Genomic DNA, 14527 nt, shown 5'->3' with positions numbered 1-14527 from the left:
CTCTCGAGTTTGTAACCCCGTCCTGGACACGAGAACCAAGAAAAGTTTCGCCGCAAGTTTGGGGTTTATTTTTCGTGTTGGGGAGGAAGGTCCGAAACAGTTGCAAACACTCTGATTGTCAACAACCGAATTTACTTCTTTCCCTTGGTTTGTTGAGCGATGACCTTGAGAGAAGAAACCCAAGAAATCGTTTCCGTCAGTCTCGGAGAAAAAAAGTCCAGGTCCGACCTGGAATATGGAAAAACGGCGTTGTGGCTCACCCTCTTGACGATCTTGGCCTCCTCGACGAGGAAAGCGCGAACGATTCGGTCGCGAACGCAGTTGGCGCAACGCGATCCACCGTAGGCACGCTGAACGGTCTTCTCTCGCTTCGAGATCTGAGCGTACTCGCGGGGACGGAGAGCGGGGACCTGGCGACACGAAACAGGACGAAATCAGCGATCTGTGCGGAACTGAGGATCGCGGATCGGAAAGAAATGGGGGCGTACACCAGGAAGAGCGATGTGGCAGTCACCGCACTTGGGGGCAGCGGCAGCCTTCTTGACCTGGATGAAGCGGAGCTTTCCACCTGTGCACACACACGAGGTAACAGAGCAGGACGAGCGGGTCAGTCTGGCATGTTCCCGTGGTTTCCGCTTCAATGTGGGACCGATCGTCCGATTCTCGACATCTCGCGCCGTTCCCCAAGAGAACCGCCTCGCTCGCTTTCCCTGGACCTGCTCTCACCCTGCGGTTCGACGCTCCTCCGTGCGAGAAATGGCCCTATCCAAGCTTGCTCCTGCTCCCATCCCTATACTGTGATCCAGTGCGTCTTGGGCCTCGCCATCTGTGGCTAGCCTAGCAGTGTCGAGCTGAGCGGGTGCTGTGCTGGCAACGCGCGAGGGGGGGCCGGGAGAAGAAGCAGAGGAGAGAGAAGTGTACCGGGCGTCTTGATGATACGCTTGCCGTTCGACTTGGTCGAGTAACTCTTGCGGGTTCGGAGGGTGACACGTTGAACCATGGCGAAAAGCTGTACCGGTCGAGAGTGCAGGCGAGGCGGGAAGAGGATCGATGCGAGAGGGCGAAGAGAGTTTTCAACAACGGTTCAACACGGCGGTTCGAGAGGCGAGGGAGGGCACGCGGGCGTGTACAAAGTTGCGTGAGTTGCCAAGCACGGCGTTCAGGCAGATAGGAGGTACGTACAGGCGGCGCTGAACGAGAGACACGAGAGAAGAAGCGAAAACCGGCGTGCGTCCGCCTGCCTCGACCGCTGTGCCCGCCTCTTGCACCTTTTGGCACCTCTCCAGCTCGTCTCTCATGTCTCTCGCTCGCAGCGCAGGTGCCAACTTATGCTTTCGCTGTACACAATGATACTTCTGCACCGCGGGGCGAGTCCTCTCTGCTGGCGATTGCTGGTCTAGCTCTTGTCCTTGGCTCGCTCTGGCATTCACTACGCTTCGACAGCTCTCGCAGCCATATCTTACTGCTATGGGCTTCACCCGATCTGCATGCAAAGTTCTTGCCGTGGTACATGGTCGGAGGCGTTCAGCTGATTCGCGATCGATTTCCAATTGCGACGTCAACCTGTCTCGAACGTCCCCGCTTCTCGACGCTTTCCTCCACCTTTGTCTGCACACTCACCCTCCGACTCACTCGCTACACTCTCGACCAGTCTTCTCGAGCTCGATTCTTACCCCCAATGGCAGTCAACCACGCGTTCTATGCGATCCCGGCGACTTGGGTCGTCGCCATGTCGACCCATTGGTACGCGATCGCCCTAACCCACTTTTCGAACCAACTCCCCAAGTTCGACAACTCGGACGTGAGATCGTTCCAATCGAGAATCACTGCCATGGATCGCAAGAACCCTGTCAGCATTGTTCTCCTCTCTCTCTCTCCCTCTCTCTCTCACCCCTCACCTCGTTCACGTGTAGGTTGTTGGCAAGTTTGTGAGAGCGGAAGCAGCCACGTCCAACACGTACGAAACCTTGCCCTTGTTTGCGTGTGCCGTCTTGGCCGGAGCAGTCGCGAGGTTGCCTCTCGAACAGCAACACAAGTTTGCGTTTGGTTACGTTGCGATTCGTGCCGTCTACTCGGTCTGTCGAGTATCCCCGTAAATTATTTGGCAACGGCGGGGAATCTGATCACCGTCGCCTCGAATTTAGTTCTTGTACGTCAAGATTGCAAACCCAAAGTACGCGGGTTTGCGAAGCGTCGTCTGGCTCACCGGTCAGTTCAAATTCCTTCTTACGCTTTCTCCCCCCTCAACTTCCAAGCCCGAGCAAGAAAACCGACATTCATGATTTTGCTTGTACACCCATTGACAACGAAAAATCAGGCATTCTCTCGATCTTCAACCACTTTATTCAAGCTGGCAAAACCTTCAATCAACCTCACTGAGTGGGGATCCATTTCCCTTCCCCATCGAATTGCCTCGCACTCTTTCCTTGGGAACGGTCTCTGGATTGTCAAAAACCTTTTGCTGTGAATATTTGCATGTCTGATCTGTTCGCGCTCACGGAATCTGGGAGTGTCGTTGGTTGGAATCAAACGTTCTGTCCGATTCGCACAGTGATACAGAGAGGACATGGGAGTTGCGAATCTCGAGTTTCGAAATAGGAACGGAAAAGAAAAAGACCAAAAGAAAATTAGGTAGGTGTCGAAAGCTAATAAGGGTGGATAGGGTGCTTCGGAAACGCGAGAGAGAAATGAAGCGAAACACGGGAAGAAGAAGAAAGTCAAAAAAGGGTCTGTGGTCATGGGTTCGTACTCGTGCAAAAAACAGAAAGAGGAAAACTGGCGAATCTGCTCTTTGGTTCACGAGATGGGTACGACTCGACCTTCCTTGTCTTTCACGATGACAAGGTCGGTGGGGATCGCTTCGTTCGTGTCCATGAACACGACCGAAGTTTGATCGAGAGGATCCGTTCGTACTCCTCTTCGCTCCATGAACGACCTACGAAAAAAATCCCCGAAAGCGTCACGAACGGTCAGCGAACTCTCTTTTTTGAATGCCATAACCTTCACTATCAACCAGTGAGTACAAGACTGACCGGCCTAGGATGACGGGAAAGTAAGAGCTCTCGACAAGCATGACTTGTTGTTCAACCGTTTTCGATCCCACCTTTTTTTTTTTGATGAATGCGATCCGAACAGGATCAGTCCTGATTCTCCCGTAAAAGACGAGAATAACTTGAAAGCTCGTACCTTGATGGGCCACACTCCGAGATTCGTGATGCCCGAGAATCCATAGAACCCAGGAGCGGCGTCAGCAGGGATGAAATTGTGTTGCTGTGCGAATGCGCGCGACATGTAACAAGCTCGGTGTCCCGATTTCATCTGTATCATCCAAGAAATCACTTTCAGTTTCACGCGGGTTACTTGACAAGTGATCGACTGATGTGGCTGTACTCACCATCATTCGCACGTTCTCGACCGGTCCGATACTGCCAATAAAAGTCCGGACGCCGAGCTGCACGGATTTCCAAAAACAAAGAATCTTGAGCTCTTGACCTACGATAGATCGCGAGGGAGCGAGTGACAAGAGAGAGAGGGGATTGACTTGATTGTGAAACTCTTCAAACTTGATCTTGTGCTCGGGTACGGTCGGAGCGAGACTCTTTGGTCGTTTCGACTTGCCTCCAATCGTCGCCGTATCTCCCCCTGTACTTTTCGCGCTCTTGCCCGTGCGTCCACTCCGAATACTCGCGGCTCCGTGACCTGCACCCTGTGACGAGAATTCGGAAGACGACACGAGGTGCATCGAGGTTCCAGATCGCAAGTCTTTGTTCTCTGCGCGTCCGTACAGGTACGACCGGTTCGAACTCGAGTACACGGACGAGGAATCCACCCCTCCTCCTCCAGCTCGGGTCGAAGAAGCGAGGTGGCGGTCGGTTAGCGGGGACGAGAAGGACGATGAGGGAGGGATCGACGAGAGGGACGCGATCGAAGGATTCGAAGTTGGGATTGAAGGCGATGACAGCAACAGTTGAACTTCGGCAGTGTTCGAGTGTCGCGCCGCAAAGATCGCAAAGTCGTCCTCTTACAGAACGCGCTCAAAGAATCAGTCGCGTGATTCCGCTTTCCTTTAGACAAGCAGAGAGAGGATTGACTGACCGTCTTCAAGCGAGTAGTACACATCGCACCACAGGTACTTGAGATCCAACTCGGCCGTCTCGCCCGGAGGGAGTGCCAATTTCCTGGCACACCTCTCCTTGAGGCTCTCGAGCGTGTCGGATGCTGTCATTCCGTTCGCGTGAGCAAGAGGCAGGACATCAGCGCGTGTTCGAGATGTCCGAATGAGCGGGGCGGGAACATTGTGCGAGACTGGCGTGCGTTCGACTCACACCGTAGCTTGAGCGCGAACGAGTTGAGCGAGCCAGGGTGACAGCTCAAGATAGGACTCTTGCTCGCAACCATGGTGCAACGGCGACTTGGCGTGGGCACGGCTGAGTACTATCCAGGAGAGATCAAGTCGACGGGCGTGCATAATATGACGCGCTAATTTCCTCTCACATTTCCAGGTCACCGGACCTCGAAGTAAGGCGTAGTATCTCCATACAGAGTACTCGTACAAGCATACACGAGCCCAAAAATATGGTTCTGACATGTCGAAAATACTCGTTTGCGATACTAGCCACAGTAGTTTACGGTAGCTAACCCGGAGGCACTCAGCAGTAGATTTCACTAAGGGCAAAGCGTTGATACCCGAGAAACTACGAGAAAGCAACAAGCTTTGCAGAATATGATCACAGGAATAAAAGCTTTTTCTCCTCTGAGCGATATCCTTGTTTCCGCGAAAGCGTGCGTATAGCAGAGGATCAAGCTCGACAAGTCAGACCGGTAAGGGCGAAAGAATCAATTCGGGGAGGACGAGGCTAAAGGGTTTTTGGCAAGCGAATTGATCAGGTGTTCGACGATGACGACGCCTCGTTTGACCGTCTGATGCATGTAGGCAGGCCATGCAGTTGTACGAAGCGTATGGACAAGCTCTGAGAGCTGGATCGAGCCAAATTCACGCGGAGCCGATGCTGTTGATAGAAAGGGGTCGTAGCGGTGGAATCAGCACGAGACAAGAATCTCGCGATTCGAGAGAGTGACACACAAGAGAGCTGAATGCTAGCAGTCACAGCGCCTTGCAGAATATACAGCAGCGCTGGCAGACGATCGATCATGTTTGTCGCCGCCACTTCGGGAATGAGCTCGAATAGGCCAACTGTTCTTCTCGACCGCTTGTCAGCCGCGGAAGAATCAGCGGCTTCATGATCTGATAGGAGACCTCACCTGCGTGATGCATCCATTCGGTCTGAGACATGGCTGATGTTCCAATTGTCTCGTAGGAGAGAGCCTGTAGCCTGACAAAGCTGTAGCGAAGCATGGCTTTCTCGAGCACTGCACCAGCTTGCGCCTCGAAAAGCTTTTCTACTTGCCGAAGCTCAGCAAGGAGCACAGCAGGATCGAATCGATAGGATGGCGAAGTCGAAGCAGAGATCTCGCGCGAGAGTCGGGACAAGAGCACCAGCACTGAGCCCGTCAGGGATCGCGACGCTTTGCCATCCGTCGTGAGCGCAGGACGGGGCAGACAGACGAGATCGTCAGGTGCACAAGTCGACGAAAGGGCGAGATCGATGCTGGGCCTGGTCGACTGCAAGAGATGCGACCAGGTTCTGCGCAAACAGTAGAAACCTTAGAGTCTGGATGCATGCGACAACAGGGGACGTAAGCGAACATCTCGAGCTTGACGACCTGGTGCCACAACCCTCGCCGTTCTTGGACGTCGTCACTCGAAGCATTCGGAAAGGATTCGCACTGATCAATGTCGAGTTCGAGGGTGAAAGCAGCAGAAATAAGCATGGGCAAATACGCGAGGGCCTGATTAAGGTGGTAAGCAGCCGTGTCACCGAGCAGAATCGTGTGCAGCACAAGCAGCAAGGTGCGAAGAGACACAAGAGTCGGTTTCGATGCGAACTCTGCCGAAACGAACGGTCAACATGCTTTTAGCAGCTCAAAGGGGGAATAGACTCACGAAGTTCCGAGAAAACAATTCGACTGGCGGTTTGCGTCCAAATCTTGGCCAACGCTTTGCTTCGCTTGTCGGAGCTAACGACCAGGGCAGTCGAGACTGTCGCGAGATAGAGAGCCTGCCACTCGATTCCTTCATCGCAGGCTCCGTAGCTCCACCATTGTTGGCATCCTCCGTACAGGTACTGACGAGACTGGGTCGTTTGGAAAAGCTGCAGCGCGGGCTCGACTTGTTGAAAGTAGATCGCAATCGCTTCGCTCGCTTGTTCTGGCGTAGGGAATACGCTGGGCTCGCTTGCCTGCCACAACTGCGAAGGGAAGATAATACGCGAAGGGTTGGACGAGCTTGGACAGAGCTTGGCGAGCTTGATCGAAAGCGAGCTCAGGTCGAAATCGGGCAAATGGACGTAATTGAGAGCGGTTTCGCCTGCGACAAGCGCGTGACAGATCGTATGCCTTGGCTCACGTCGTTCGAGACGGCACGAGAGGGGGAGGGCTGCGACTGCAGGGCCGAGGGTTGCGCGCTGCGGCGACGGGCAAGACCCCGAAGGGGGAGCTCGGGGAGACGACGAGTCCGTGACAAGCTCAGAGGCCAATACGGCTCGTTTCCTTCTTTCCGGATCGGGCTCGTATGATGGCTGGTCCTCGGCAGAGTCGGAGGTGTATTCTGGTGCGACTCGTTTCTTCCGGGAGCGGTAGGTTTGCGGCGGACGTGGTCCGATCGGCGTTCTAGCAATGGGATCGTCTGAACGATATGAAATCAGAGCAACGTCGGAAATTGAGAAGCCAGACAGGAAACGACAAACCTTTCTGAAGCTTGGGACCTCCCTTGAAACGAGGGAAAGTGGGCACTTCTTCGCCTTCAGGTCTGATCCTCCATTTTGCGAGACTGCAGGTCTCTTTGCGCGAGACGCAGTGAGCGCATCGAGGGAAACTGCGACTGCACTTGACTGTCAAAGCGCGGCACGGGCGTGCGTTGACCGAATTCCGACAAGCAGGTCAGCTCGCTCGTAGCAATAGCTTCAAGGCTGGTCATTGACTTGCCTCGCCTCTTCCTGCACCGGTCGCAGCTGACGTCTGTGATGTTCCCTTTCGAAGGGATGCCATTCGAGTCGTCCTCCCGAGCTCGACTCGCATGGGAGGCGCGCGCTGGTTCCGAGTCTGTGGACATATAGAGCGTTTTTGGATCCTAGAGCGAGGCCGAGCGCGGACTACTGTGGGAGAGCGAAAGACAGAGCGAGGCAGAGGAGCTCGCGCCGCCCTGACGTCCCGCTTCACCCACTAGCCGCCATTCAGGCGATAGTTTACTTCAGCATTGCTGGCAGACTCTGTCGTTAGTGCTTGCTTCCCCAGTGCCGCATCCATCCCGCACGCGCCTCGCGTCTTTCTGTTCTCGCTCGCGAGTTCGACGTCACCAGTCCTAGCGCGAGGTCTGGCTTCGATTTTCCGGAACCGCGAAGACCTGGTTCTTCAAGCTGTCCCTCATCGAACGAACCTGCGGAATGATCGCATGCAACTACTGTAGGCCAGGAGCTCCGGCCGAGAACGGCAACGAGCGCATTCCCCAGCAAGCTGCTCGGCAAGGTCCGCATCTGTCTCCAATGGCATCAATTGCGGGTATCTGATGACTGATCTGCTCCACCTACGGGCGTAAGTACTGTGCGAAAGCGAATGGAAGAGTCGATGGGAGCATCGCTTACGAGCACGCGTCATCCTCCCAGCGACGCTGTTCCAGGCAACATGAGGGCTCGATGACATATGTCGAAAGACGGAACAAGATCGAACCGTGCATGAAAGGGATCGAAGCCAGCGAGGGAACAATAGCAGTAAAAGAACGGGCGGAACAGCATGCACAAGCGAGGGAGACGTAGGGTCTAGCTCGTTGCGAAGGACATACGACTTGTCAGAGAGAAGGAAGACAGAGATTGCCATGGTCGCGCGGAGTATGCAATTCGCATGGGAATTTATTCGCGAGACAAATAGATATTCTCAAGTTTCAACAGGCGTTCGTTGATCGTCAGCCAAACTTCACCGAGACCCGCTCGCACGACCCTGTCCGCACACCCAGCACCTCGCCCGCATCGCTAGACCGAGGCCGGCCCACGCTCGCACCGTTTCGCATTCCGGGAGAGGCATCTCGAATCCCTCCACGCACTCCTGCCGTCACTCTCGCTTCTCTCGCTACCCCGCCCCCGAGATCCGCCTCAACCATGACAGACGTACAAGAGACCGACGCATGTAGGTCGCCTTCTCCAGTACTCAACCCGGCGATATTGGGCATGACGGGCGGAAGGATTTGCGAGCGGGAAACGATCTAAACCGTCGATCCCATCTCGCTCGAGCTACTCGAGCGGTCGATACTTTGGCTGTGCATGACTTTGGCATGTCTATATCACTCGAAATGGGGTCGGGGCGGCGACCACGTCGGGACAGCGACGAGGCGTGATGTCAGGGCCAACACGGCTCCAATCTCTGCTGCCATCACCTCGCACGATGCTGCCGCCTACGCTCGCGGCGACAGGAACGGTTAGAACTAGATGTCTATTGCTGTCCGAGTGGGCGCGGATGGATAAGACGCGCAGCATCACGAACCGGCTTGTACGCTTTCGCCCCACTTTTCGCTGACCATCTTATCCGCTCGCTCCAGGGATCTCGCATCTCTCTGATTGCAAACAGCTCACAGAGATGGACATCAAACGGCTGTGCGACAAGGTCCGTCTCGTCAAGTTCTCTGCGTGTCATGCTTGAACAAGAACGCTCACGCGACTGCCATGTCACACGCATCACAGGCGCGAGAAGTCCTCATGGAAGAGTCGAACGTTCAACCTGTCAAGTGCCCAGTGACAGTCTGCGGTGATATTCACGGTCAATTCGTCAGTCTTCTTCCTCACTGCGGACGCCAGAGTCAGGGCGAAGCTAAATCCTTGTTTCTCTTGCTGCAGCACGATCTCTCTGAACTGTTCCGCATCGGAGGCAACTCGCCAGACACCAACTACCTCTTCATGGGAGACTACGTCGACCGAGGGTACTACTCTGTCGAAACTGTCACCTTGCTCGTCGCGCTCAAAGTCCGTTACCGTGACCGAGTCACCATCTTGCGCGGAAACCACGAGTCTCGGCAGATCACCCAGGTTTACGGTTTCTACGACGAGTGCCTGCGAAAGTACGGCAATGCCAACGTCTGGAAATATTTCACCGACCTGTTCGACTACCTGCCTCTCACCGCTCTCATCGATGATCAAGTAAGTCATGCGTGTATTTTTTCCGCGCGCTTAATCGGATTCTCATCATCCTTTTGCCATTCCTACCTGCCAGATCTTCTGCCTTCACGGCGGTCTTTCTCCCTCGATTGACACGCTCGACCACATTCGCTCGATTGAGCGTGTTCAGGAGGTGCCGCACGAAGGTCCGATGTGTGATCTTCTTTGGTCCGATCCCGATGACCGCTGCGGTTGGGGCATATCGCCTCGAGGAGCTGGATACACCTTCGGACAGGACATTAGTGAAGCATTCAACCACAACAACGGACTCACGCTCGTCGCGCGTGCGCATCAGCTCGTCATGGAGGGATTGTGAGTCGTCCCGCCCTACGCCGCCAAGGTCAACGCAGAGGACTGACAGAACACTTGTTCACGCTCGGCAGCAACTGGTCCCACGATCGAAACGTCGTCACTATCTTCTCTGCGCCCAATTACTGCTACCGATGTGGCAACCAGGCTGCGATCATGGAGATTGACGAGAACCTCAAATATACCTTGTCCGTCTGTTTCCTAACCGTTTGGCGCAGCTCGTCCATGCTGACAAGCCGATCGTTCTTCATAGCCTGCAATTCGACCCGGCACCAAGAGCAGGAGAACCCCTGGTCTCGAGGAGGGTACCCGATGTGAGCCTCTTGTTTCTCTCTGTTCACCTCTTACGCAATCTAGCCGAACCGGAACTCATCCTCGCGTGCTCGCATCCTTCGCTTCGTAGTATTTCCTGTAAACAATACAAGTTGCTTTTCTCTCACATGTCTTTCTTCAGTCAATCGATACCAGTTTCCCTCGTCTCTCGTCCCTGAACCTGTTTTGCCTCGCTTTGCGTGACTGCGCTGCATTAGAAGCTGCAGCGCTTGTGCAGAGCGCTGCACTACCCGAGATGAGAACGGACTGTAGCCTGAGGGTTGGGCGTAGTCGATCGCAGAGCTGAGGTCATCAGCATGGCGGTGAGCCGCTGAGAAGCACACGAAACCGACCTCGCTCAACATCTTCTTATTTGACTGCTTGACATCGCAGAACTAGGTAATATTGCATCAAACAAGGGTCGCAGAGAGGATTGCTGAAGACCGAGGCGGAGACGAACAGATGGAACGAGAGAGACGTGCGCGGTCAATGCAGCGACTCCAGACTGTTGCTCAATCGTAAAACCCTGTCGTACTTCGTAGCTTCCTGGTCTTGATTATTGAAACAGCTATTACGACTTGCGCCTGAAAACTTGCGGGTGAGGCTTCGCCCACATCAATGTTGCGCGGCCAACTGGAGCAAACACGGGCACTTCTATTACTAGGAACCGTATGAGCGCTTCTCGGGACATCCGTGTTGTCGGAAATGTAGCTCACTGCTTCTCGTCAGCTCAAGGTAACTGGCTCTCTTGACTTGAGCGGCTTTGACCGTGGCAAAGTCTCTTGGCTCGTGAGTGGCTCCAAATTGCTGACTACCGGTCAGGTCGTCCCAGGGTCGAGTGTCGCTTGGAGGAGGACTCGAAGGATTATTATGATCACGCCCTTGCCAAGCAAGCCTCGTCATTTGCGCCCATGGCGTGGCTGCATTTCAGCGAGCGACTCAGTCTAAGTCACCATGCTCGGGAAGGTCGTTGGCCTACGTTTAGCAAGGTGGGAGTCTGCGCGGGAGTTCCCCAAGCTCTTCCTTTGCTCCAAATATCCGGAAACAGCATTTCCGTACGACTGCCCCGTATGCATCTGTTGGATTCGAATGGTTCTTTCGCTGAACGACATGTTGTAGGGGGCTTGTCACACGAAGTGCAGATGGTACGTTGAAGACAGGAACGATGTTGAACCGGGAAGAGGGCAGAGCGCCACCGTCCAAGTCCGATGCACTCCGCGGCGACCTGACACAGGGCGAGAATCCTATCCCTTTTTCTGTAGTTAAGAGGAATACAACACCGGGATCATTTCCTGTAGCAGACATCTGCGAAGATGCAGCAGTTGTGAGATGGAGGAATGCTCGTAATACGTGCGAGTCGGCTCGAGCACAGACGCTAAACTGGCGTGAATGCGAAAGTCTTCCGATCGCGCGGGTCTAGGGCGCCGTCCCCTGTGTTTGCCGAACGAGTCAGAGCGCGGTACAAGTCAGAGAGGGTTCGCGCCAAGCGCAACGGCAGAACATGCGTGCACGGTTACCTCCAGACGCCAAGATCGCTACAATCAATACCGAGGCTCTCTATGCTGGACTGGGTATGCCCGAGAACAACAGCATTCATCGCCAGCACTGCTTGTGCTCTGCTAGCGAAGGTGCGCCAAGTTGTGAGAAACGATCGCGGCAATCGCGCATAAATTCCCTAGCGATTTCAATGATGACAATGAGTTTTGTTTTCCGGTATCTATAATTTCGTGACATCACGTTCAGTCGCCGGTCCCACTGCCAGTATTCAGGTTTGTCGAGCTCGCGTTGGCAAAGTATCCACTTGCGAGGTTCACCTGACTGTTATTCGCGCTCCGGTTCGATCTCAGTTTGGCCCCTCCTCCCGACCCGGTACCGGTACCGGGAGTCGTAACAGCGTGTTCGCGTGCAAGAGTATCCCATACGGCCGACGCGAGGGGAGAGACCGTCGTGGAAGTTGGAGAAGGAACGACCGAGGAGGTCCCGGCCATGGGGTGAGGCGACAATCGAGAGATCTCGAAATCGACGGAACCTTTGTTCGCTTCGCGAGAGTGCATTGTGCGAGGTGTCAATTTGCTGAGTCCGGTAAGTCCGGGCAGAGCGCGAGCGGACGAAGGGGTGCTGGGTCGAGAGATCGAGATCGAGAGGGGCGCATTCGATGCGACAGCTGTCGAAACGGGTGAAGATGGGCGAATCGCCGTCGCCGAGGAAGTTTGGAATGCGAGAGTCGAGGCAGACTGGCTGCGAGATATTGGCGCGAGCGATCTGACATCTGCCGAAGAGCGGGGCGGAGAAGAAGGACCCGGATTTTGACGGAAGGGGAGCTCTGGAGCATCGTTCCAATGCGATGTTGTCACGCCGGCGTTCGGAAGAGGTCCGCTGGAAGTACCAGCAAGCCCCCGCAAGAACGGCGTTGATTTCGAAGGTCGCAGAGGTCGAGGTCGGTACAGGTCAGGCTCGGAAGTCGATCGCGGCAGAGGCGTGAGCTGAGTCGCACTGAGAGAACGAGGTAGGATTGGCCTTCCTCCTGCTCGAGATGACATGGATCGCGACCACGATCGCACGGCCGAAGTCGCCCGCCAAGTCATATATCGAATCGGGGCGACCAAGGAGCTTGCAATCGAGCCAGGAGTCCGGTTCGAGCTGCTGACGGTAGGAGCAGACTCGACATTCCCCCGTGACATAGAATCGTCATGCTGCGATAGGGGCAGGAAGTCGCTGTTTCTCCGTCCGCCTCGCCCGTTGAGACCGCAGAAGCTTTTCCTGCGTCTCGATGCTGCTGGTGAGAGAGCAAAGAGGTAGATCACGAGCGCAATGATGACCAAGACGGCATAAGGCAGAGCTTCCGAGTCTTTGACGGCAGACAGGGTCGAACCGATCCTGGAATTGAATGACGGGATATGGCCGGACCAAGAATCGAGAGAAGGATATCGATGAGAAGGCGAAGAAGATTTTGGCTCGTTGTAACCGTCGTCGACAGGAGAGGAAGGGAAGGTGTGCTCGGGAGGTTGAAGTAGGGGTAGTTGGGTCGATCCTTGCGAGACTTCGAGCACCATCTTGCCGAGCGTCCAGCTGATTGCGACATCATGCACCTCGTTCAGACTCTGGAAGCTCGGAGGTTCGTCAACGAGGCCTTTGTCGATCGCCTTGACCAAGCCTTTCTCTGTCTGGTTCTTGCCGTCTCCTTTGCCGCCCCGGTCAATGATGCGGGGGATCCCAATCCCTTCGTGCAAAATATTGACGATCCATGCCGCTTTGAAGCATTGTGTTTCGAGTCGACTCAACTCGACGCTACTTTTCCACCTGCCTCGTCCCTCCTTGAACTCGCCCATGATCTCGTTCCAGCTCTTGCCACAGAACTCGATCGCGTTCTTCTCAAACTCGACAAAGTCGTACACTCCCGTCCCGCCGGTCGTCGGGCCCCAGACGTCTTGAGTCGAGTACCAGTACTCCGAGATGCCGATGAAATGGTTCACGTTGAAGTCGATCGGTGGCACGTGGACGCCATTGAAGAGACACGGTTCGTCGAGACACTTGACTTCCTTGTTGAGCAAAGGACCTGTCCTGCGTACACACGCGAGAAAGTCGCCGGTTCCGTGCAAGGTGTACCCAGCGTGGCGACCTTCCGACAGGAGGAGGTCTTTTGGCAGACACGGATCATCGACGAGTACGACAGGTCGTTCCGTTCCGAGTCCTTCGGCACCTCCTGGCGGTAGATGCGGATGTTCCTTGTCACTGGTGCGCACATGAGCGCGAATCTCTTGATCGACGTAACGGTTCCTCGCTTGGTTCGTGCCAAAGCCGAGCCAGGTCGTGACGAACACGGGATGACGCACGGTCTTGCCCGACAAGAGTTTCATCTTGACCTCGAGAAGGTTGTCGGCATGTCGGACCTGCTCGACGTCGGAAGGTTCGAAAGCGATCTGAGTTGACGCTCCTCCCATGTCGAGGAAGCCGTAGGTCGAGCTGTGTTTGTTGTGTTCGCCTGCCGGAGTGTGCTCGTGCTTGTCGAAGCCGTCCATGAGGTAATTGACTGCAATCCATCCATACAACCCTTCTTCCTCGCCCGAAATGATACGGATCTGATCGGCGCACGACGGCAGGTGAAAATCGAAGGACTGCATGTACGAGCACGCAGAGGAAAGGACTGCAGCTTGTTGTACAGGAGGCAACAGACGCATTCCCGCGGTCGCAAGCAGATAAATCGGAGTCGACGGAAGTTGTTCGGCGGGGATGACAGATGCTGCAAACTCGATCAATGGTTTGATGTACTCTGCAACGTCTTCCGGGTTGCTTCCAAACGTCGAGATTCCTGGAACGAGCGAAACTGCGTGAGCTGAGAACGCGGGCTCGGGTCTGCAAAGAGGACTGACCTGGTTCGACCTTGAGGTGCCACCCGTCACCTTCCTCTACTCCTTTCTCGACGCGGCTAAGGACATCTGTCGCGAGTCCTTTCCCCTTCCTGTCCTTTCTCGCGAGCTCGGGGTCGAGCCAGCTGTACACTTGGATTCTCGATCCGCTCGATCCCGCATCGATCACGACGCCGTATTTACGACCTTGGGACCATGGCGGTGGTCGAGGGGACATTCAGGTCGTTCAGGGCGAGTCGGAACGAACGTCGCTGCGGTTCAAGGTGCGGGGAGAATCAG

At 55.1% G+C, this 14527-nt stretch overlaps 6 protein-coding genes across 6 annotated transcripts; 2 read left to right on the top strand and 4 right to left on the bottom strand.

The window, feature by feature from the left end:
* Positions 1 to 131: 131 nt before the first annotated feature.
* Positions 132 to 1000, bottom strand: JCM15063_000571 (60S ribosomal protein L34; the record flags this gene model as incomplete). Its single annotated transcript, XM_076678489.1, has 4 exons — positions 132 to 164; positions 261 to 410; positions 489 to 568; positions 922 to 1000. The coding sequence occupies 4 exons, from the start codon at positions 998 to 1000 to the stop codon at positions 132 to 134; spliced, it is 342 nt and encodes a 113-aa protein (XP_076534472.1).
* A 678-nt stretch (positions 1001 to 1678) lies between these two features.
* Positions 1679 to 2379, top strand: JCM15063_000570 (uncharacterized protein; the record flags this gene model as incomplete). The annotated part of the gene is made up of 4 exons (XM_076678488.1): positions 1679 to 1849; positions 1914 to 2075; positions 2145 to 2208; positions 2318 to 2379. The coding sequence occupies 4 exons, from the start codon at positions 1679 to 1681 to the stop codon at positions 2377 to 2379; spliced, it is 459 nt and encodes a 152-aa protein (XP_076534471.1).
* A 417-nt stretch (positions 2380 to 2796) lies between these two features.
* Positions 2797 to 4398, bottom strand: JCM15063_000569 (uncharacterized protein; the record flags this gene model as incomplete). The annotated part of the gene is made up of 7 exons (XM_076678487.1): positions 2797 to 2935; positions 3033 to 3103; positions 3187 to 3318; positions 3395 to 3451; positions 3542 to 4020; positions 4096 to 4218; positions 4326 to 4398. The coding sequence occupies 7 exons, from the start codon at positions 4396 to 4398 to the stop codon at positions 2797 to 2799; spliced, it is 1074 nt and encodes a 357-aa protein (XP_076534470.1).
* A 438-nt stretch (positions 4399 to 4836) lies between these two features.
* On the bottom strand, positions 4837 to 7107 carry JCM15063_000568 (fungal specific transcription factor domain-containing protein; the record flags this gene model as incomplete). Its single annotated transcript, XM_076678486.1, has 7 exons — positions 4837 to 5009; positions 5084 to 5194; positions 5263 to 5645; positions 5708 to 5948; positions 6005 to 6745; positions 6807 to 6950; positions 7041 to 7107. The coding sequence occupies 7 exons, from the start codon at positions 7105 to 7107 to the stop codon at positions 4837 to 4839; spliced, it is 1860 nt and encodes a 619-aa protein (XP_076534469.1).
* A 1103-nt stretch (positions 7108 to 8210) lies between these two features.
* JCM15063_000567 (serine/threonine-protein phosphatase) lies at positions 8211 to 9984 on the top strand (the record flags this gene model as incomplete). Its single annotated transcript, XM_076678485.1, has 8 exons — positions 8211 to 8238; positions 8648 to 8712; positions 8790 to 8873; positions 8943 to 9242; positions 9316 to 9572; positions 9644 to 9757; positions 9823 to 9883; positions 9973 to 9984. 8 exons carry the CDS (start codon positions 8211 to 8213, stop codon positions 9982 to 9984), a joined length of 921 nt encoding a protein of 306 aa, XP_076534468.1.
* Positions 9985 to 11620: 1636 nt separating this feature from the next.
* On the bottom strand, positions 11621 to 14465 carry YND1 (apyrase; the record flags this gene model as incomplete). The annotated part of the gene is made up of 2 exons (XM_076678484.1): positions 11621 to 14190; positions 14252 to 14465. 2 exons carry the CDS (start codon positions 14463 to 14465, stop codon positions 11621 to 11623), a joined length of 2784 nt encoding a protein of 927 aa, XP_076534467.1.
* Positions 14466 to 14527: the final 62 nt, after the last annotated feature.

The sequence above is a fragment of the Sporobolomyces koalae genome (genome assembly GCF_050403365.1).
Source record: "Sporobolomyces koalae JCM15063 DNA, S_koalae_JCM15063T_v1_ctg14, whole genome shotgun sequence".
Taxonomy (NCBI): Eukaryota; Fungi; Basidiomycota; class Microbotryomycetes; order Sporidiobolales; family Sporidiobolaceae; genus Sporobolomyces; species Sporobolomyces koalae.
This window is presented reverse-complemented; position numbering and strand designations above follow the sequence as displayed.